Source organism: Phasianus colchicus, chromosome 1 (assembly GCF_987193195.1).
Source record: "Phasianus colchicus chromosome 1, bPhaCol1.hap1.1, whole genome shotgun sequence".
NCBI lineage: Eukaryota > Metazoa > Chordata > Aves > Galliformes > Phasianidae > Phasianus > Phasianus colchicus.
In genome coordinates this window covers 194104072-194127134 of record NC_143436.1, presented here as the reverse complement: position 1 = coordinate 194127134, position 23063 = coordinate 194104072, and the positions used below count along the sequence as shown (strand labels likewise).

Sequence of the window (23063 nt, the reverse complement as noted above, 5' to 3'; positions counted from 1 at the left end):
ACGCATGCGCAGTAGCGACGTCCCACCGGCGCCTGACTCTGACGCAGCGTTGCGCCGGAGCTGGGCGGGGTGGGGGGGAGGCGGCTGTGAGGTGTGGGAGCTCCGTGGGGTTTGGCGTGGTCAGTGCCTGTAAGTTCTGTTCTACGCAGCACCATCCGAACCCGATATCTGACAGCAGTGTCCAAACGCTGCCCTGAGGGTGCAGTGCCCTGGGCAGCCTGTTCCATGCCCGCTGCCCTCTGAATCACAGAATCATAGGATGGCAAGAATTGGAAGGGACTTTAGGGATCATGAATCTCCAACTGCCCTGCCACATGCAGGGCCACCAACCTCCACATTCAACACTAGACCAGGCTGCCCAGGGCCCCATCCAACCTGGCCTTTAAAATCTCCAGGGATGGGGCATTCACAGCCTCTCTGGGCAGCTGTTCCAGCACCTCAATGCTCTCTGTAAAGAACTTAAACTCTGAGGTACAGCCTTTTCCTCACAGTGACAGGACAAGGGGGGAAGGGCTTTAAACTAAAGGAGAGGAAATATAGGAAAATCTGTACTCAGAGATTATTGAGGCCCTGGCACTGCTGCCCGGAGAACTGTGGGTGCCCCATTCCTGGAGGTGCTCAAAGCCAGGCTGGATGGCATGGGCTGGTGGGTGGCAGCCAGCACGTGGCGTGTTGGAACTGGATAATCTTTAAGGTCCCTTCCAACCTAAGCCATTCAATGATTATATGATTCCCTGGGCTGAAGAAGCCAAGGGAACTCAGCAGCTCCTCATGCATCTTGCCCCACTGAATTTTGAGAGGGACATTGAATGTTGTGGTGTCAGATTTGTGCTGGGTGTTATGAGGCCAGGTATGGCATTGGATGGTGTGGGGCTTGGTATGGGGTTGACTCCTGTGACTTTCCTCTCGCAGTCTTTCAGTACCTAAAGGGAGCCTACAAACAGGAGGGAAATCAACTCTTTGAAAGGGTAGATACAGCAGGACAAGGGGAAATGGTTTGAAGTTGAGGGAGGGGAGATTTAGGTTGGATGTCAGGGGGAAATTCTTTACAGAGAGAGTGGTGAGGTGCTGGAACAGCTGCCCAGAGAGGTTGTGAATGCCCCATCCCTTGAGGTGTTCAAGGCCAGATTGGATGGGGCCCTGGGCAGCCTGGTCTAGTATTAAATGGGGAGTTTGGTGGCCCTGCCTGTGGCAGGGGGGTTGGAGCTTCATGATCCTTGAGGTCCCTTCCAACCCTGTCCATTCTGTGATTCTGTGGCTCCAGCAGTGATGTTGAGTGGTGGTAGACCTGACTGATGTGAGGTTGGATGGTGTGGGACCAGCAGTGGGTTTGGGTGGCGTTGGGCCTGAGGGATGTAGTGTTGGGTGATGAGGCCACGGTGGGGCTGCACGAACATATGAGGATTTGTTCAAAAATGTATTTTTTGAATCTCTGCATTATAGACGTTTGAAGACACGAGTGGCATTAAGAATGGCTTGGATTATTGAAGAAGTACATAGATCTACATCGGCTCTCATATTTTTAGTGAGCTTCGTCATAGAGACTTCTTGGTAAGCATTGCAATGACAAACTGTTAAAAGTGTTGAGTAAAAATTGCAGATTCAGCAGATGTTGCTGCATGAAAATGTATGTCAGGCAGACCATCTACTGCTTCATTCACATTTTATTTATTGTCTTCTAAAACATATATTAGTAACAGTTCACAGAAGAGCTATGGGCAGAGAAATGCAAAAAGATTTTAAAATGTGATATCCCATGGGTTGTCTGTGAAAATGATAAGAAACAAAACCCATCTTTTGACACCTTTCAAAAAGCAATCATTCAAAAGTATGGCTTTTTAGTGATTCAAGAACCAAGTTCTGTTCAACAGAAAAATCCAACAGCTAGGAGTAGGAATAAGAAAATAAGAGGAGGGAGAATGGCAAGAGGAGGAAAAGAAAAGGAATTATTCATTCATATAGCTCCTTTTTCTTTTTTTATTTCTTTTTTTCTGAATCCATAGAAAAACCATCCCTCTTATTATCCTTAGTGAATCTGAGAGCATGATCTGCACATTTATGCTGCATCCAGCTCTTCTCGCATGGAATACCTACATGACCTCAGATACTAATTCACATATGACACTTCTAATGGGAGGGTCACATATTGTTCCCTGTGCTTGTTCACTGTTTCTGGCCAGCATGTGGTTTCTATCCAGTGTGTGGATAAGGGAACTGTTACAGAATGGCTCACCATCCAGGACAGTTAAATATTTCCAAAAACACTGCAGTTCTGAGCAGTGATACCAAGTTCAATGGTATGGGATGAAAATGAAACTCTCATAAAAAGTACTCTTCATAACTTCTCCATTTATCTGTGAAGTGTCAGAAGGTCATTTACACAACTCCTGACAAGGGCTGAAGGCAGTATTTATTACTCCCTTGAACATTACATACAGACCCCTCCAGCCTTTTCTTTTCTAGAATGGGAATCAGTCTGGTTGACTGCAGAGATTTACTAACAGTGAGCTCAAGCAGAAATTTATATTCAGCAACCAAGTTGAAATATGGGCAACTACAGCATTGCATATGTTTGGTGATTGAAAGCACATGCAAATTTAGCAAAGCTGTCTGCTTCTGACATGGTACTGGAATTACTCTTGGCACGGCCCAATATTTTAGTTGCATAATAGGAGATTAAAATTGAACAGGACCAATGAGTCATTCTAATTGCAGTCTTTCTCCATAACAAAATCTTTGTCTCCATTTGTTCCCTGCTTACCTTTTTTTGTTTTCCTGAACAGATCTCACATCTAGAGTCTCTATGCTGTCCTTCTAAATCTTGGATTTCTTGTAAACTTAGGAATTCTTCCAAGTCTAACTTTCTACACCAATTTCTTTTATTCCCCTACCATCACCTGAAGGAACAAACATTCATCTCACAGTCTTCTAATGATTCTTAACAACAGAGCATTCATCAGCCATTTTAGTCTTTAGGCATGGTTTCAGTCCCTTCATTATTATTGGATATTAGTAGACAATTTAGAGATATCAAGCCAAAAAACATATAAGAGAAACCCATGAGTGATTCTGTCTGGATTCCACTAAGATGCTTTAGAATATTCTTTCTGTTGTCTAAGAAATCCCACTGTGCCATGTACATGCCCATGTCTGTAACTGCCATTACATTCGAGCTAGTAACTTATTTATCATCTGCCCTAACTCTGGTGTTTTTCTGCTCTGAAAACAATTGATCTCTCTATCCAGTGGTTCTGCCAGCATTTAGGCCATTAAAAAAAAAACAACAAAGTGCAGGTCAGCCTCATTTTGTAGATGGAGGTGTTGAGAGAGACAGGCTGATAGCAGAATCAGAACAGGGGATAGGCTCTGAAATGTGCAAAAAAACTCACTTCAATCTAGACAGGAAAAAAAGCTTGCTAGATTCTTTCCTTGTTTTAAGGTGCTTACTGGAAAAAATAAGAAGTCTGTTCCAAGAGAAAGTATTCCACTCCAACAGTGAAATGATTTGTAGTTGTTACTGCTAATACGTTTCAAGTGCTTTTCATGACTAAGCGATGGGGTTGTGATGTACCCTAAGCACACAATATGGTTTTGTGCATGTTCACTTTTCTTTAAGCCAGAACAGCTTGAGAACAAGAATCATCAGTGCTGTTGATTGGTGACAGAAAAGCAAGTTACCTCCAGGGCTTAGAAACAGAAGGAAAACAAAAACTTGCTATCTAGATGACAGGCAAAGAAATGCTTTGGAGAGAGAGCATTCCTATAAACAGTCATTACAGCATAACTCACAGAGTGCAAAATTAGGGTACGGCTATAAATTTAGCTTAGCATGTTGTTGAAATAGCAGCTGTATTTATATAACATATGTTTGATTGCAATCTCAGCTGATTCACTTACCACTTATTTCACTTACTTGGTAGCACGCAGAACTGCTGTGGTACTATACATAGTATCTCATTTTCAAAGACATTTATTCTCCTCAACAATTTAGAAGTATTTGAAGCTTTTCTATTCCTCCCAAGGCCTGTTTTCATTGGTGTATTTACTGGAAATTTTGCATCTCTCTGCATATTAAGAAATGACAGAGATTTGTGGTCAGTAATACCTTTGCCTACTTTAGTGACCTGAGCACAGACAAACGTAGATTCAAGTGGTCCACTGTTAGCACAATAAGCTGATGGGTTCAAGCATTCCAGAACAGACTTCCTCCCCTTTTAAGCCCACTGCTCTTGCCCCTGGATAAACTCAAGCTAAGAGCAAACTAATTATTACAGATAATTATTCATTTAGTCCTGACATTCAATAACTGCTGTTACAAATAATTTAAAATATAATCTCAAAGGCTTGAGTTAAAAAAAATAGTACCACTGACATCCCCCCAAAGCTTTTATCATGAGTTCAGCAAAGGCATATCTGTTTGAAGGCATAGATTTGTTGAAAGAGAGTTCACGAATGGTGTTTTACAGATCATAATAATAACATCTGCATAGATGATAACTATGAATGTCCAATTGACTGGCAATCTGTCAGCAGAAATAGGATTCACATTTGTGTTGCTCTTCTTTGTCAGTGGCACGCCGCATCTTCTGGAGTATGTTACTCCTGCTTCATAATTCAGGACAGGAACAGGGAAAAGAGAGTTCTTCCTAATGCAACTGAAGGCAGAAAAGTTGAAAGTTGAAATTTGGCCATAGCATTCTGTTTCTAATCCTCAAAATTCACAAAAAGGGGCTAGGCTTAATGGTTCTTCGGACTTCAGTCCCAGTCAGTATGGCCTAACAACATGGTCTCACTTCCACCATCATGGTTGTGAGTCCTGCACCAAGGCAGACAGGGAAGGAGATTTATAACAGGCTGCCAATAGCTACAGAGTGAGCATTTTTACCATCAGCATGCTGATTTGTGTTATTCATGCAATACAGCTTGGGACAGTGGGAATATATTTATCTCACAGTTTTTTTAGAACAGTATTAATGCGGTTTTTTTGCTCCTCATGGATCAGCTTAACATAACAGCAGCCTAGCTGCTTTGGGAAAAGAAAGAACAAAAGCAATATTGAGCTTTGCAGCTCTGTGCTAAGAAGCAATAAAATTACAAACACTAAAGTTGGTTATTGCAGTTTCCCTTCTATCTCACGTGAGGGAATGGGAAATGTTCTGGAGGGTCTCTCATGCATACGTAGCAATCTGACTAGGGAAAGACAGCTAAGATACTTTTAAAAATAATTAGCTGAAGAATGAACCACCTTGAATGTGGCAAAAGTGTTATCTAGAGCTAACATGCAGCTAGGGGACTATGATCTTCATCATAGCAAGAATCAGGCTTTTAGGAAAGGGCTTGACCATTGCCATCACCCTTTGCTTCCCACTGCCTTATCTCTCTGACAGCTGGACACTAAAGCCAAGCAAGAAGGTAAAATGGTGCCTTAGCAGTCTGACATTTCACAGTGGTATAAAAAAAATGGCTCAGTGTACAGAGGTAGACAAACTGAGCCTCTAGTTTTGTAATTAAAAGTAGTAGAGACGGTGATGGAAAAGTAGTCCTTTCAGATGGAATCCACCCTACCTAAAAGCCATTCCATAAGCTCCAGACACTGCTGAAAGGAGACTTCCCAAGAGAAGGTCATGTCCAGTCAGAAGAAACCCAACCATTCAGACGATATTTGGGGACGTCTTCCCTCTAAAGCTGTCATCACCTCAGATAGTGTTTCTGGGAGCATCCTCGAGACAAATACAGCATTGTAAGAGAAAGAAAAGGAATAATTGTCTTGGATGCCTTTGGAATGAAAATGTCAAGGTGTAAGAGCATCCAAAGCAAGGTTCTCCAATAGACACAATCTTGTCAGTTTGTAAAAACATCTTTGTCTCTGTTACGGCTTTCTTGGTTGTTCCCAGAGTCAGTCACATCATTCAACCATGGCTTTCCTGAAAGCAGAACACAGCAGTGGTTTCCTCACACGATTCAGGAAAAAAAAACAGTCATCTTCAGATGGCGACAGAACAGACAGAATCCTCTACTCACTGGCAATGCGCACCATCCTTTACGTCTGGATTCAATGTGTCCATGTGGAGAGGCTTCTTCTCCACCAATTGAAACAAGCTTCTTGGGTCCTCTGCCCAGGTTACAAGGCAGAGACAAGGAAAATGTGCCTTTCTGGACTGTCTTCTGCTGCACTGTGACTCCTTGGCTTCCTTCAGTATATCTGATCTCATTATGTCTCCGTGGCTTCCTTCACCACATCTCATCTCCAGACACTTTCCAAACCTTGTTAACTGAACATTCCCATCAACCATACGTTACAGGTTAAGGTTCATTCCCATTTTTCATCTGGAAAATGTAGTAAGAAGATAAGTGATTTTCCCCACAGTTGTATGGCAGGTTAGAGGTGGAGGCTGAGACAGAACCAATCCTTAATTCAGGTGCTAGACAATATTCCTTCTATTTAGAATATAGACATATTCTGAAAGACTGTATTGGTAAATACATTAAAGGAAAATCATCTCCCTGTTAGTGACTCTTAATCCAGGTAAGCATGATTCTGAATTAGGCTGTAAGTGTGTTTTAAAGGGAAACACTTAACCTGTGTTATCTTCATGATGGCATCATAAGAAAAAAACATTCCTACTTGTATCGAATTAGGCGAATAATCTTATTCTCCTGAGAGGAGAATCTATGCAGAAACCATCACTGACAGCTATTTTTAGCATTTCTTCCACAAATACCTGGAAACTATTGATTTGCTTATTATCTGGCACCACCCAGAGTCTCTTTAAGTTCTGCTTCGTGTATTCCTCTTCGGGAAGACCTTCCACACTTGCAACCCAATCTAAGGTCAAATGGTTGGGGTCCTGCAGGTAGCTGGATATTGAGGAGAGATTTCCATTGAAGCAATAGTAAAGTTTGGAACCAAGAAGCTTCAGGAACAAACACGAAGTAGAGAAGATATGAGCACTGAACACTTCCATGTTGGAGGAAGACAGGCTGTAGATCTGGGGTGCTTCTCGAACAGTGAAGTGAACAGTCTGGGTCTTCTGATCGAGGCTGATGTTGAGCATAGCATTCTTCTCTGCTTTAGAAAGCTCCACCTCCTTCTCCTGCAAGGCTTCAATCAGAGGCTGAATTTGATAGAAATCTGCCTCCCGTCGAAGTAAGCCCATTTCCTGAAAGTCTTCGGGGAGGTCCAAGTGAGAAGTCCTCAAGAAGTTCAGGATATAGCGGAAGATTTTTCCATCTCTGTCAATAAAGCAGTTGCCTTGGCTGTCCTTCTTGGTTGGCATCTTCCCACTAAACATGGCCCCCAGCATGGAGTCTGGAAAGCTAGTCAAGGTGGACAGAGAGGTGGTATAAAGCTTTCCTCCAACATTGAGCGTGATGGGTTCTGACATGATGGAAAAGTCACGATGCTGCGACTAATTCTAAAAAAATAATAATAAAAAAATAAAAACATCCAACATGGTTGAAAAGGTTAAACTACAGGGAAAAAAAGGTTTCAGTATATATATGGGTAACTACATGGCAATAATTTATCTTTGAAAATAGAAATGGAGAAATATTTTTGGAGGCTGTATCGTGAGAATAAGCATCTCTTCTCCTAATAGTTTTTATCAGGATTTTGTTTCATTCAGTTTACTGCTAGAAATCATGAGTCTTCCATAGCTTTACAGTCGTGCTAAATGTGAAATCCCTCCCACAGGTGCCTACAGCAGAAAACAACTGATTTCCAGAGTTGTATCCTGGACTCAACCATTCCCATCTCCCTCATGAACATGGAGAAAATAAGGGTAGGATAAGAACCAGACACATCCCAACAACTTCCATGACATCTCAAGATTTAATTAAAGCAACAAAGCTGTTGCAGCAGAATCCCCAAACACACATTGGTGTGCAATCATCTTACCAGGGAGCCAGTGAGCTCCCTTGTTCTTTGCAGTTCCATTCAGTAAAAAATAAACACACCAAGCTTTCTCCTTCCAATGTGCTTTACCTTAGAAAACACTTCTTAATTAATTGGGACTGTATCCTTAGTTGACGTAGCTTCTATGCAGCTCCTCTGCAGTCAGCTGAGACAAACTGAGGATGTGTTTTTATGATGCAGTTAAGCATCACTGCTTCTGGAAACAACACACCTCCCTTTGCTCTCCACCACACTTCCCTTATCTCTTAAATCATTTCTGGCACTTATCTGACCCAACACTGAACCCATTTAGAGAGCAACCTCTCTCATTTTCTATTCAGAATACACTTCTGCTATATCTTGGAACCAGGTGAATGCCAGGGCTGGTGCAAAGGAAGAGGAGGGAGGCACTTTTCTATTGCAAACCAGCTTAGCTGTACTGAGAAGCTGTGCTCTCATTCCTGTTAGCTGGAGACCTGCAAATGTGGCTGTTTCATTTCACATTTCTCCTTGCTCACTGAATCCAAACCCATCAACAGTTCCTTCCTAGTTTTACTGTTGACAGTTGACTAAAAACAACAGGAAGCCCATCAGTGCTTGCTTGCAGAGATATGAGATAGCTCTTGCCTTATTAGCTATGGTCATTTCACAGAAAGCAGCCCAACAGCTCTCTTAAAATTAAGTTTACATGCAGGCATTTTCCTAACTGGTTATAGATTAATCATAGACAGGATAACACTATTATCAGTTCCATAGTCACAGCAGAATACAGACTGGAAGAACATCATCCTGTGCAGTGATATTGATTCCTTTATGGCTGCTAAAACCTGAGTAATGGTGGTAATGGCACCCTAGAACAACTGCACCTTTAGACAGCAAGCCCATTTTGCTATGAAAAACTCATCCATACTAAATCAGCTAAGGAACAAGTCAAAAGAGAATCTTTATTTCACTTCTAGTTTAACATTCCCCTCTCTTTTTTAGCCTGTGTTAGCCCTTCGCACACTGTGTGTATGTCAGTGCATAGTGATTAAGGGAAATAATCAACTCTCTAAATCCTCTGAGTGCTTTGCCTGTGTAAGTCTTAGCCCCCTGTAACCAATACGATTGACAAAGGTGCACATGTAGACCAACACAGCACCCCCTCCACCCCAGACCAAAGACCATCCTTGTTACTAAGCTCAGCCAAAAACACTCTGGAAAAAAACTCGTTTCAGTCTTGAACTTCCTATGGCACTCTGTTCTCAGCACACTTCCCATTCTTGATGGCTTCTACCCAATTTAGAGTCAAGAGCTGTTTAAACTGGTCATATATAGGCTTGATCTTATTCTTTGGTACAAGTGGTAAATGTTTGCCCTAAGAACTTGCAATATACCTGTGAAAGTGTTTCTGCAAACACAATCTGACACACAAAAAAGCCCCAAATGGATTTTTTTCAAGTTTCATACAAGAACAGAAGCATCTCCTCACAGATAATGCAAGCTGTGGAAGCAGCACTGACAATGACCCCAAAGGCCATGCTCATTTCTTCCCTCCTCTGCTGTTTCAGACTCAGTGACCCATTTTTTTCTTTCTGTTCTTTCTTCACAGGTCATATTTTCAGATTACTGAGTCTAAGCCTGCTTATCTGTACCATAGGAGTTTTCTCAGGCTCTCTGCCAACCTTGGCCACCTGCAGGGAGATGTTCCCCTCCTTTGGTTGCCACCTGAGGGCCACTGGATGGCCCAGTGGTAAGATGCAGACTTTCATTTTAAACTCAATATGATCTTAAGTTTATTCTGATCCAAAAACATGGACGTAGGTGGCTACAACCTGCAGTCACTTGTAGAAATACAAATTGGGTTATGGTTCTTGGAAGCAGAGAATTACAGTAAAGACCTCTGTGTAGCTGCTCCCAAAGCAGTACTTAAAGTCCATTTCAGATTAGATCACTTTGAGATTTAATCTGAGACTTGAAGATGTGAATTTGGCCAATGAGCACTGGTATTATGTGCTATTAGAGTGATTTGTGTTCCAGTACACCTGAACACCAAGTTACATCTGTATTCAAATGTATTTGGACACAAATCACTCTGAAATCACATAACCATAACACTAGATTACAGCTGTAAAACAGTGTGGGAAATGACAAAATCCATTCATTTTCACTTACTGACATATGCTGATATATACAGAGGAAAAGTCACATTAAATAACGTGAGCCTTTCTGTTGCTTATCCAACAACAAAATTATCCAGCATCTAAAATTAACAATTTTGATCATTCCCATTAAAAACAAACTACCCCAAAACAGCAACTTGATGGAACATGGAAGAGATTGCATGTCCATTTCTGTTTAAGTGTCTCGCTGAAGATTTGAAGAAAGTTGTCTCTGCATTAACAGAATGAAGATAACACTAATTTAGCCAAAACTGTAATTACTGGCAGGGCAGAGAAAAGATACAAAAGATACTAAATAGAAAACAAAATGAAGTTTTTATTTGGGAGAATGTGCAGCAAAGCCTTGATTTCCTTGAGAAGTAAACCTAAGCACAAGTATTTTTTGGGAGTGAGGAATGAAAAGCAGCAGCAATTGGTCACGGGTACAGGGTCCCCTTCAATACCCAAACTATAAAACATCCTTTCATACCAAAACTTTAGAAACCCATCTTTAAGACAGTGAAACATGCAGCTTAGTTAAGAAAGCTGTGGAGTAACAGCAAGCAGCAAAGCACACACACAGCAAAACCAGGAGATGAATTATTCAGGTGGGCACAAGAAAGAGAGCCTAAATAGCAACAACATTAAAGCATGACAGGGACCATTTCTGCTAAGCATCAGGAGAAGGAGCCAGACTAAAAACCTCCCTGTTTCTGAGCATTGCCCAGGAGAGCTGCTGAGAGCCGTGGTGTCTGGATAAATGTTGAGCAGGTCTGGCCAGGTAATGCGCTGTAGGAAGCGATTTTGCATTGTGAGCAGCCCGATTGATTTCAGCTAAAAAAGGAGGGATGGGAAAAAAAGTATCCAAACACCTGTGTGGTTGTGAGAGACATTAGGAAGAGTCTGATCAGAAAAGATGGTTGTTCCCAGCACTGGGCCCCAGACTGCTTTGTTAGAGAGCATTAATGTCACATAGATAATCAGCCACAGGCAGTGCTCCATCGGTGCTGGGCTCTGTTCCCAGCTCCCAACAACTGCTTTGCTCCAGCACATCTGACTACAGCAGAGCACTTTGGTTTGAGATAAAAAAAATCCCAATTTCCACAAAACACGCTGGTAATAATTATCATTAAGCTGCAAAATCTGGGTCTGGGCACAGATGGAGGCAGCAGAGCTATAGCACTCGCTATGGCCGTATCTGGAGAGCCATTTTCTTCCCAGTCCCTTCTCAAAGGGATGGTTTTGCAGAGGAAAAAGAGCACCAGCTGGAAATTTGCGTTTTGGGCACTACAACAAAGGCAGCTTGATGTCTAGAAGTCATGATAGAAAAAAAACCCATAAGAACAGCAAACGGAGGGTGGAAATAAAATAGAAAGTATTTAGAAAAGAAAAATTAAATTAGAAACCTCAGTTCAGTGCTTCCACAGTGAGAGTCAGTGGGCAGGCATCACGCGAGAGCTGGGTTTAAAGAAGGATTTGGGACAAAATGTGTTGTGAAAGATGCTTAACCCTCCCTTAGTGTACCACTGATGTACATTCACCAATCCCAGCACTCTGCAATGTGGACTGTACACACTTTGTGCTTCTTTATAGCAATCCTATAGAGGAAAACTCCATGTTTTCCCACGACTGCAAGATGGAAGTCTATCCCACCTCATTCTGGATACTTGGCTGAGGCATCACAGTGCTCTGTCAGCGAGCTGCAAGAGAGGACTCCAACTCCCAGCAGGCAAAGGGCAGGAAACGCCAGCTCACCCCTCCTTACAGGAAGCATCCCTATCGATCTGCTGCCTGTGGCAGTGCCAGGCAACAGTGACTTGGATTTTATTTTCTAACCGTACTGTATTAGTGTGGAAATATTCTGCCAATTAGATGAAAAAGGAAGCATGAATGTGAGCTTCCTAACATCCCTGGCTTGCTCTGAGTGATGCATGGGGACCTCCCTGATGCTGTGCATCTCCTGGCAGATGCTCCAGGCTGATGCTGCTGGCACAGGGCTGCAGGTGAATGCAAACAGATGTGGCTCTCTAGGTTTAAGCAGTGAACAATCTGGGGCAAAGAGAAGGAGGTGGGGAGATGGAAATATGGCTGATGGGCAAAAAGTGGGGGGAAGAAAATATAAAATAAAGGCCAGGCTCATACTGAGATATGAGGAATGACAGTATTCAGAGGTGCTGGGGAGAAGGAAGAAGAAATGAAGGTAACGGCTGCTTAAGGAGGGCCTAGAGGACAAGACAGAGGGGAACACAGAGTGAAGAGCCAGAGGATAAAAGCTGAAATGTGGCACTCATGACTCCAAAACCCACAGGCTGTGCTGACAAGCAGATGGCCAGCAGGGAGGGAGTCTGTGCCCAGGTCATGCCAGCCCTGTAAAGCTTTGCGCTGATTTCTAATATCCCATTTAAGTGTCCACATCACTTGCCAAACCTGCACTGCTGCTCAGAGAGCTGTGGGTGCTCCATCCCTGGAGGTGCTCAAGGCCAGGCTGGATGGGGCCCTGAGCAGCCTGAACTGGTGACAGAACCAGAGAAATATCCCAAATTATCGGCAAGCAGCACAACATACTAAAATAATAATAATATATAATCCTAACAGTACCAATAACGATATCATTGTTAATAACTAGGTTAGATCGATTTACACAAAACCTGAACATCCCAAAGCCTTTCTCCCGATGCCCCGTGCCTCACTTTCCCCTCTCGGGGCGGGGACGGGCTGACCCCAGCCCTTCCCCGCCGCTCCCCCCGCCCCGCAGCCCCGCACCCACCTGCGGTCCCGGAGCCCCGAGCCCCGTCCCCGCCCGGACCCGCAGGAGGCGGAGGAGGAAGCGGAGGCGCGGCGAACGCAGGATCCCGGTGCGGCCAGCGCTGGGAGTTGTAGTTCCCTTCTCTCCGCCCTGCCCCCGGAGCTGCCCGCGGGGCTGCGGCTTTCTGCCTGCCCGGTGCGAGAGGGAAAGGACCGGGCACGGCTCCGGAGTGAGGTAAAGAGGGATAGGAAGGGATGGAGGGGTTGGGGTGTGCGGGATGCTGAGAGGGAAGGGATGCGCGGGGTGCTCCAGGGAAGGGATGCAGGAGGAGTGCTCAGTGATTGGGATGTTGGATGGTGTTTGGGGTCGGGATGCTCATAGAGAGGGATGCTCAGGGGTCAGGATGCAGAAGGGGGGTTCGGCGTTCGGGCTTCTCAGAGAGAAGGATGCTTGGGGGTTGGGATGCTCAGAGCTTCAAGACACAGAAAGGATACTCGAATGGGATTGGAATGCTTGGGGAGTGGGATGCTCAGAGACTGTTGCCTGTGGGAAGGGATGCAGGAGGGATGTTCAGAGAAAAGGGCTACAGGAGGAGTGTTTTGGGGGGTCGGGATGCAGGATTGGTGTTTGGGGGTCAGGGTGCTCAAAGAAGGATGTTCCAGGGAAGGGACGCAGGTCCCTCAAGAGTCAGGAATGGTGCTCGGGGCTAGGGCTGCTCAAAGGTAAGGATACTTGAAGGAGGGATGGTCGGGGGCTGAGATGCTGGGGAACTGGATTGCTCAGAGTTGCCTGGGAGAAGGGATGCTTAGAGAGACGGATGCAGGAGGGATGGTTGGGATGTGGGACAGTTGTCGGGGGGTCGGGCTGCTCAGAGAGAGGAATGTTTGGAAGTTGGCATGCTTGGGGCTTCAGGATACAGGAAGGATACTTGAAAGAAGGATGCTCAGGGGCTAGGGAGCTAAGAGGAAGGGATATTTTAGGATGTTTTAAAGAAAGGTATGCAAGAGGGATGCTCAGAGGCAGGGATGCAGTAGGGGTGTTCAGGAGTCAAGATGCTCAGAAATATGGATGCTCATGTGAAAGAATACTTGGATATCTAAAGGTGTTATTTGCAGGTTAGACTACTCAGAGGGAAGGATGCTTGGGGGTCAGGATGCTCAGTGTATTAGGATACAGGGAGAACACATGAAGGAGGGATGTTCAGAGGTCAGCATGCTTAGTGAGTGGGATGTTTGCTATCAGGATGCTGGAGGGGTGTTTAGGGCTTGGGATGCAGGAGGAATGCTCCAAGGAGGAATGCCCAGTGGGAGAGATGCTTGGAGTTCAGAATGTAGGAGTTTGTTCAGGAGTTGGTATGCCCAGGGCTTCAGATGCAGGAAGAGAGAGGGTTGTTTGAGGGTTGGGCTGCTCAGCAGGAGGATGTTCAGGGGGCAAAACACAGGAGGAGTGCTCAAAGGAGAGTTGCTCAGGGCTCAGGATGCAGGAGAAATTGATGTCTAAAATGAGGGACATATCCCTTATTTCCTGAAGGCACTACCAGAAAGATTGGAGGTCTGTGTATCTCCGAGTAGCTAGACAGTGTTTGATGATTCTCAGCCAGTGTTGGCAGCTGTTGGTGTGGTATGCTTTGGTGAAGAGGACATGTCTTTTGTTTGGGCTATTTCCAGGGGATCTGTTTCCATACACAGAAATGCAGACAAAAATGTGATGAAAGAAGAGTGATGTTTATGCTATAAATACCTCAAAAAAAAACAGCAAGCCTCCGGAGTGAATTTGTTTACAGTCTCTGGGGATGATAATAGGAAGGACACCAGGCTGAAGGTCAGTGAGGGATCTGGGTGCTTCTGTATGCAGAGCTGTGCCCTGGCTGAGAGCTCTGGCTAGGGAAGAAAGCAGAAGTCTTTGCTGGCAAGAAAAAGGAGATATGTTCATCATGGGGAGATGAAGAGGAGAGAGAGAACAGGGAAAACTTCGCCTAGTCCAGGCAGGACAAAGCTTTTCAGCATATGTTGCCCAATACATTCAGAAAATTGAAAAGCAGCTACTGTGAGTTTTTTTTTGTCTGTGATTGGTGCTGGCTTAGCCATAAATCCAGTGATTTGTCAGTGGTGGTCCAAGACCTGCTTTCTATGCCTTTGCTGCTGTTTTCTGATGCAGTGGGATAGAGAAATGTAATTCCTTGTGCCTCGTTTCCTGCAGTCACCCCAGGGGATGAAGGCTGATGACATGCATTTTGAGATGCTTTATCGGAAAAGGATGCTGGCATCTATTAGAGATGTGTGTGTCTGTTGTCTGGAGGGGAGGAATGGAGCTGGGAGGAGTCTGGAGATAGAGAGGATAAAATGTCAGGGCCTTCGGCTTTATTTGGCATTACTGCACTGATCACTTTGACATTGAGCCAAAGCCTTTTTAAAATCTGACTACTGAGTGCCTAACAGCAGGAAACATAAAGCAAGAGGAGAAACCTGGGAATCTGTATGCATCAAAGGGACTGAAGGAGCAGCATGGGAGAAATAAGGGAGTGGGGTGACTGAGACAGCAGCTTCCAGGTAGGGCAGCCAGGCCAGCAGTGGTGTCCATCCATTAAGGCCAAGGTAAGTCAGGTACAGAAGGCTGAGAGAATCATATAATGTGGTCGTAAGTATGTAAGAGCATTTTAGAGAAAAAAGGGATAAAGAAAGACACTGTAATACAGAAGAAAGGAAAGTGGTCTGCAGATTTAGAATTACAGAATCACAGACTGGTTTGGGTTGGAAGGGATCTTAAAGCCACCCAGTTCTAACCCCCTGCCAGAGCAGGGATATCTCCCACCAGCACAGGCTGCCCAGAGTCCCATCCAGTCTGGCGCTGAGCACTGCAACAAATGGGGCACCCACAGCAATCTGGGCAGCCTGTGCCTGTGCCTCACCACCCTCTGAGTAAAGAATTTCCTCCTAACATCCAATGCAAATCTCTCATCTTTTTGTTAAAGATTCTTCCTTACTCTATCACTAAAATCTTTGATAAAGCCCTTCACTGTCTTTCATGAAGGCCCTCTTTAGGTACTGCAAGGCCACTGCAAGTTCTTCCTGGAGCCTTCTCTTCCCTAGCACAAAAGATTCCAGCTCTCCCAACCTGTCACTGCAGGAGAAACAGCAGATTTTGGTAAAGGTATGGGCAACTATTTGGTAATGCACACAGATGCACTTTCATAGAATCACAGAAAGTCCCAAGTTGGAAGGGACCCACAAGGATCACTTAGTCCAACCCATGGCCCCACACAGCACTGTCCAAACCCAAACCCAGTGTCTGAGAGAGGTGTCCCAATGCTCCTGAGCTCCCTCAGTTCAGGGCCATGCCCACTGCCCTGGGCAGCCTGTTCCATGCCCACTGCCCTTTGGGGCACAGCCTTTTCCTCACACCCTGCCCCCTCCCCCCCGACACAGCTCCCTTGGGCCCTGTCACTGTCACCAGAGAGCAGAAATCCACGCTTGCCCTTCCACTGCCCTGTGAGGAGCTGCAGCCATCATGAGGCCTCTCCTCAGCCTCCTCTGCTCTTGGCCGAACAAACCAAGGGCCCTCTGCTGGGATGAGACAGAATTAATTAGCTTCAGCGAGTTGAAGACATGCAACACAAGCACAAGCTGTCACTGGAAAGCACTTTGGGATGGGAAGTGAAGAAAATGTTATCTCCTTGAGAAGAGAAGGTGAATTTAGAGAGGCTGATTGCAATTACATGCAAAAAGTTGGCCAGGTTTCTGCACTGGCAGTTTTCCCTGCTGTAACCACAGGTGGGCAGAGTCTCGCTTTTGTTCCTAAAGGGCTATTTAGCTGCATTTCTGGGAAGTTATTAGCTCTGAGTTAATGTTGTAGTCCTGCAATAGCATGAATGCTATTTGCTTTGAATACAGCATAGGTTCCTCTCTATACATTCCCATATATATACAATCTGTTGGCCGTTAGACACAGAATCATAGAATCATTAAGGTTGGAAAGACCAGTAAGATTCCCAAGTCCAGCCCACCCCACCATGCCCAATGTTCCCAAATGCCACATCCCAACAGTTCTTGAACAGCTCCAAAGATGGTGACTCTTCCACTCCCCTGGGCAGCCTGTGCCACTGCATTACCACTGTTTTGGAGGAGAAATTATTCCTAATATCCAACCTGAACCTCCCCTGGCACAACTTAAAGCCATGACCTCTTGTCCTATCAATACGATTTCAGCTGAAGCCTCCAGAAGTTATTATAATGCAAATAAAGAAGGGAGGCTAAGGCTTCAGGTAATGAGTAGCAGAATGTGGAATAATTAAGAAAGCAGTAAGGAGGGAAGCAGCAATCATGTCATTGAGTGGACTGTAGAAAGCAATTGCAGCATTAAGTCACTGTGAATGCTTGAGGTGTGCACTGGAGCTCTGGAGTCATGTCAATTCCTTTAACTCAGGTGATCTAGCCAGAATAACTAGATCCCAGCTAAATTAAGAGTATAACTGGATGTGTAAGCCATAATCATGTTGACATTGGAGTTGGGGATATGGTAGCTGTGTTGAGGGCCTTTGTTTGAAGATTTCCAGCTTTGTAGGGAAATTGCAGTTTCTTCATAATTATTCACTGGACCATAGCTATTCACTGACACAGGCTGCCCAGAGGGCTGTGGATGCCCCATCCCTGAAGTTGCTCAAGGCCAGGTTGGATGGGGCCCTGGGTAGTCTGAGCTGGTCATTGGCAACCCTGCCCACAGCAGGGGATTGGAACTAGATCATCTTTAAAGTCCCCTCCAACCTACGTCACTCTGAGAGAGCCCTGAAAATAAAAAAGTCATAGGGAAATGATGAGAGGGACTTTCTGTGACTATTTAATACCTGCTGGTCAGACTGCATCTATTGGATATGGTATTGATGAGTTGCAGTCTGTTTGTCCCTGCAGGAAAATAATTAAAAAAAAATCAGTAGAACTGAAAACTGCTTTGATGGTCCTGAAGTACAGACTTAAGTAGGTGTGTGACAGCAGTTTCTTTGAAAAAGCATACCAAATCATGGCAAATTTCATAGAAATTTCATAGAATACTGTTGAGCAGAATATTGTGCTCCAGGAAGGTACTGTGTGCAGTCACTTTTATCCTGCAGCAGCTCAGCATCCTGCAGGATTTAACCCTAATTGCCTGGCTGCCTGGAGGATGCAGCAGGAAGAATAGCGATGTCTTGGCTGACATAAAAGGAACTGTTTGAGCAGGAGTTAAGGTCAGTAAAAGGTGACTTTTGTTTCTGTACTTCCAGACCTCCAGAGAATTTAGAAAAGTAGATCATTATTTCTTTTTCTTTTTAATTAAGAAGAAATCACTTTATTAATCAGCCTTCCTTTGGATGGTGGGATTTTTTTTCCTCCTCCAGTGGTATTTATCAAGCTATATAGCATGAAATCATCCAAAAGTCATTGCAGAGAATGTGCTGAATTTATTACCAAGATTCCCTAGAGGTAAGGTGCATCTCAGATCTATGTTTTCACAGCTTTGTATGACCTGGGATGTAGGGTCTGATACTGCATTCTGAAAAAAAAAAAAAAAAGAAAGAAAGAAAGAAAAATACCAAGGAGCCTTTACTGAAAATCTGCTGCTGGCAGGGATAGGGGAATGAATTGATTTAGAAGTAATTGGATAGAATTCAATTGAATTGAGTCCTAATTAAAGGAAAAAAAAAGTCAGAAGAGAAATATGTGAGGACACCTCTGAGCAATACAGATTATGAAGATTAGATTCAAGTAGAGACCAAGGTGACTTTTCATCCTGAGCTCTGCTTTTTGTTCTTTTTTTGTTTGCAGTTTACTCAGTTCAGAGTGTGAAACTAAGATGGTGGATGCAGTTCTTTGCTTATATTCCATTTCACTATCTGCTGCCTAGGGCATGGTTGGGTATTTGTCCTTGCACATCTTCAAAAAATCAAGAAGGATGATCCTGGAAAGCTAGTTTTGTCAGTCTCACTTTGGGAAAATCATTGGGCACGCTCTTTTGGAAGCTGTGTCTGAATTTAGGAAGCCCCAAGTAACTTAGTTTAATTTCAGCTTTGTACAGCCATTGGACCAGAGACCTCTCAAGGTCCATTCTTGCCCAGTGTTTTGACTTTACCCATGTTTCTTCTGCCAGTTTCATCATTTCATGGGATTTCTTTTTCAGTGCAGATCTTGTATTGTGTACTTTCTGTTTCATTTGAGCTACATAACAGATGGAACCTCAAAATGGCTCTTCAGATTAATAATTAACATTTTAACCTTCTGCAGCAATTTCATGTGCTTTAGGAACTCAGTTCTCTTTACAAGCAGGAATGAGCCAATCTTCCCAGCTTTTCTGTGAGTTATTATTCCCTGTCAGGATGATAAAGCGCAGAAATGTTGAAGTTCTCCCACTTCAGGAATAGTTGCCTAGTTTCCTGAATATTTATTATCTTTCTTTTGATATTTAACAGAAGAGGACCAGGAACCAAATCTCCAGGTAGCATTCAGCTGCCCAGCAATGAAATTACCCTTCCTTCTCCTGCAGTTCCTGGGGTTACTTATGACACAGTTCCAATTCCTGCAACAAATGAGACAGTGCTCTTGCAGGCAACAGTCCTTAACTGCAAACCCTGATTCATTCTCCTGGGAGGCCTGGAAAAAATAAAGTCAGTACAAGATCCTTTAACTATTATCTCTGATAGCATCTGCAGAGGCGGTGGGTCTGAATTAGCCATCCTAATTCCCAACATTTGCCACTTGAATGCTCTCTTAATGTAGTTTGAAAACTGTAGTGTTTCTTATTATATATCACAATGCATCCTGAGTGTTGTTTTAATACAGTTTTAAGATTGCAACATGCATTGTAAATATCACCTTTTTAAGGGCTGCCTGGCTGGCATCTTCTGTCCTGGCATTATCTGGCCCATGTCCAGCTTGGTGCATCCTGATACACAATAGAAATGTGGGATTGTTTAACCACATCTGGTTACTTCAGGGCAGTTCACAACCTTGTGTTGTGAAATCTGTGTTGCTACAGAGACCATGGACCATCACAAGGTCAATTTAAATGGTCCTCTGTGTGTAAGTACGAGCTCCTAAAGTCAGTATGAGCCACTACAATCTTTCTTAGTGAGGAAGATAGTCTTCATTTATAACTGTTAGACTTCTCCACTTGTTCATGTGTCTTGACTATGGGCAGAGCCCTATTTCAGTCTTGTGCTCTCCACACTACATCAGACCACACCTGGATGCCACCAGGCATCAAGGTTGGGGTGACCCATCCTCATATTTCCTCCGGGCACCAGCCCAGAGCTGCAGCTTCCTCTAAAAATGTTGCTGGAAGCAGACTCTTCACACTAAAAATTTGGGAGAAGTTTGGCAGTGTTACAGCTGGTGACCACTGTGATATTTGTTGATCAGTGAGCTACAGACAAGACAACTGTGTCCCTCCATTTCTGGAAGCTACAAGTTTGGATCTGGCCTAGTTTCTTCCCCACCAGCACGAAGATGCCTATCAGAGGAGAAGACAATTTCTGGCTCAGACACAGCTTGTTCCAGGGATGGGTTGATCCTTGTATTGCGTCCACTGAGGTTTCTTCTGCTTTTCATCTGTGAAAATCAAAGTTGAGGTATAGAATCATAGAATCATGGAATGGCTTGGGATGTAAAGAGACCTTAAAGATGATCAAGTTCCAACCCCCTGCTTCAGACAGAGTTCCCAGTCACTAGATTAGGCTGCAGGTATATGCTGTCTGCATATGTACTTTTGATTAATATAATGCTACCCACTTGAGGAGCTTCAAATGCTTTGTAATGTCCATGAAAATTCAGCCAGTCATTGGAAGGACTACACTAGAAAAGCACTGAGTATTGTCCTAGTTTTGCAGACTGGGAAGCTGAGAAACAGAAAAAAGACTTTCCTTGCACTCAGGCAGATGAGTATGGATGGACTGTTGCTGCCTTGATCCCTCATTAGGTAATGGAGATGAAACACGCTTCCCTTTTTCCTCTCCTATGTATGGTTTCAGGCTATATGCAGGAAGGAACAGTCTCACAGTGTATTTGGGCAGCATATATAGCACCAGGGGTGACCTGCTGTTTTTTCCTGTAATATGATTTAGGAAATTCTGTCTATCTGATTTTATCATCTGTAACAGAGTTTCTTGTGCAGCAGTGCATCCAATACCTTGGCTGTAAATGTTCTGAACTGTTCCAAGGAAAGCCTTGGGGGCTTTTTCTGTACTCTCTAATACTTTATTGCTGTTGAGTCCAGGCTGTGACGAATGGGAAGCTTTGCCTGACTCTGCAGTTTCTCTTCGTTGCTTTGGACCTGCATACAAATGTGGAAAGTTCCTGGAGGACAGCCAGGACTGCAGCTCTCCCTCTGCTCTGAGCTGGGGTGGATAACAGCACAGTGTAAATGTCAAATGTACATTCCTTCTACTGTGTGCCTCTCCTTCCCAGGGTTTTTCTCCCCCGACTGTGAAAACAATCACTGGGAACATCATTGCCTCTGGAAGGCACCTGTGCCAGCAAACATCAGTTGAAGACTTTGACTCCACTGTTTGCTTCCTGATCCCAAATTCAGCCCCTCTTACAAGTCTGTGGCAGCCTGTTTCTTGAGGGAATTGGATTTTTTGAGCCTTGGGACACTGTCTTCAGCTGCTGTACCCCTCGAGGAGAAGGGGTCAAGTGGAAGGTTATAAGAGATTTACAAGACAACTGTGGTCAAGTATGTGACAAATCTGAAGAAGTTCTGTTTTTGTGCGTTTGTTCCAGTTTTGCAGCTTTGATCTCAATCAACCATCACCAAAAAGGAAATTTTTTACAAAACCACCACAAAAAAATCACAAGGATTATCACCTTTCTAGCATTCCAGACAACTCCCAAGCTCTGTTTCTTTGACTTTTCTTGCAGACTTGGCCTTGAAAGCTCAATAGACCTTGCCTGACCTAACCTGCTGCTCTGTTCTTTTCTTTCAGCTGGAAACAAAGATGGATAAGATACTGGAAGCTGTGGTGATGTCCTCATACCCCAACAATGTGAAACAAGGGCTTGTGAGGCGCGTCATTGAGGCATCAAAGCAGCCCATGGACAGTGAGCAATGCTGGTCCATGCTGGAGCTGTGCACCAAGCTTTATCTTGTGGGGGACACAAAATATAAAAGAGAGATTGGGAAAGAGGTTTTGGAGGTCTATGGCCACTACCACCCAGAGGAATTTGAGGAGTTCTTCAATGTCCGCTTTCTACTGAGTCTCCTCCAGGAAGGCTATGGGCCTTTGGGGAAGAGAAGCCATTATGTACTTGATTATATCCAATTAGGACTGCAGTTTGTCTTGGAAAGTCCATCAGCAAACAGCATTTTCAGCTTACTGAGGATCGAGGTGCTCCGGAAAGTCTGTGAGAGGCCCAGCCCCAAGCAATGTGCAAAGATCAGCAAACTCTTAACGCAACATCCTCAATGCATCCCCACAGGCAAACACCAGGTCCTGTTTTGTCAGCAGCTGATACGGTGCATTGGGCAGTTTCAGTGCGTCTCTGAGGGGGAAGATGACATCATGGAGTTTTTGGAGCAGGTGAACAAGGTGAGCGGTCTGCTGCAGAGGATCTGGAGGACTCAGACCTCGGCCATCCTGCCCTCGCTGAAGGAGCTGTTCACTATCATTTCTTCAACAGGTAATAATAAGAAAAAAATGAGGGTGCAAAATGTAGATATTGGCTTTGATAAGGAGCAAAATACTTTAATTAGTCTTGCTTGATCATGATCTTACGATCCGCCCCCAGAAACTCAACCACAACTGAAATAGTTTAGTGCATCTAACTGTTACTCAAAGCCTTAGGATGAGAAATAAATATCTCCTGAAACCACACAGAAGTTGTTACCTGGTTTGAAATACCATGTTGCAAAATTTGAGTGCTTGGCATTTTTCAGCATCAACTGGGTTTAATGGAAAGAATCTTTACAGAAGGCTAGAGTGGGACCCAGAAGCTTTCAGAAATATATCTCTCCAGTAGCTGACTCAATGGGATCTCTCAGCCTGCTTGTTAGAAGAAAGTAAGAGCGAAGTTAAGGACTTATTTCTCTGCAATCTAGAGGTGGGAAGCCCAGGAATCTTTCTGGAAGGTAGTTATGTCTGAAGGTGGGAGATAAGCTTCTGACACCTTTAGATTATTGCACAAGGGCTCAGAAGGTTTTTGAAGATACCAGTGCCTTGAAAGATCAGACTCTTTGCATGTAAGTGAGCACCCGGACCCACTATTTCTAAGCCCTTGAGGAGAAGGGCATTCCAGTGTTCCCTCCATGGAAACCTCATCTT

General features: G+C 44.2%; 2 protein-coding genes and 1 long non-coding RNA gene across 6 annotated transcripts in view; 2 read left to right on the top strand and 1 right to left on the bottom strand.

Moving 5' to 3' along the window:
- Position 1: 1 nt before the first annotated feature.
- Positions 2 to 11974, top strand: LOC116230360 (uncharacterized). Its single transcript, XR_004167208.2, has 5 exons — positions 2 to 129; positions 1444 to 1551; positions 7694 to 7781; positions 9486 to 9626; positions 11629 to 11974. It is a non-coding gene; the product is annotated as an uncharacterized LOC116230360 (long non-coding RNA).
- KCTD21 (potassium channel tetramerization domain containing 21) lies at positions 6663 to 12912 on the bottom strand (the record flags this gene model as incomplete). The annotated part of the gene is made up of 2 exons (XM_031595480.2): positions 12803 to 12912; positions 6663 to 7415 (listed from the first exon to the last, which is right to left on the bottom strand). A coding segment is annotated over exon 2 (723 nt), but the record flags the coding sequence as incomplete, so codon positions are not given.
- Positions 12809 to 23063, top strand: part of LOC116230366 (ubiquitin carboxyl-terminal hydrolase 35) — a 28424-nt gene continuing 18169 nt past the window's right edge. The window contains exons 1-4 of one of the 4 annotated variants that reach the window (XM_090134123.1): positions 12809 to 13015; positions 15812 to 15931; positions 17886 to 17999; positions 21729 to 22422. In XM_090134123.1, the coding sequence (XP_089990249.1) occupies positions 21741 to 22422 (682 nt within the window). In that variant the 5' untranslated portion in view covers positions 12809 to 13015; positions 15812 to 15931; positions 17886 to 17999; positions 21729 to 21740. The other 3 variants (XM_090134125.1, XM_090134122.1, XM_090134124.1) reach the window with 3 other exon arrangements.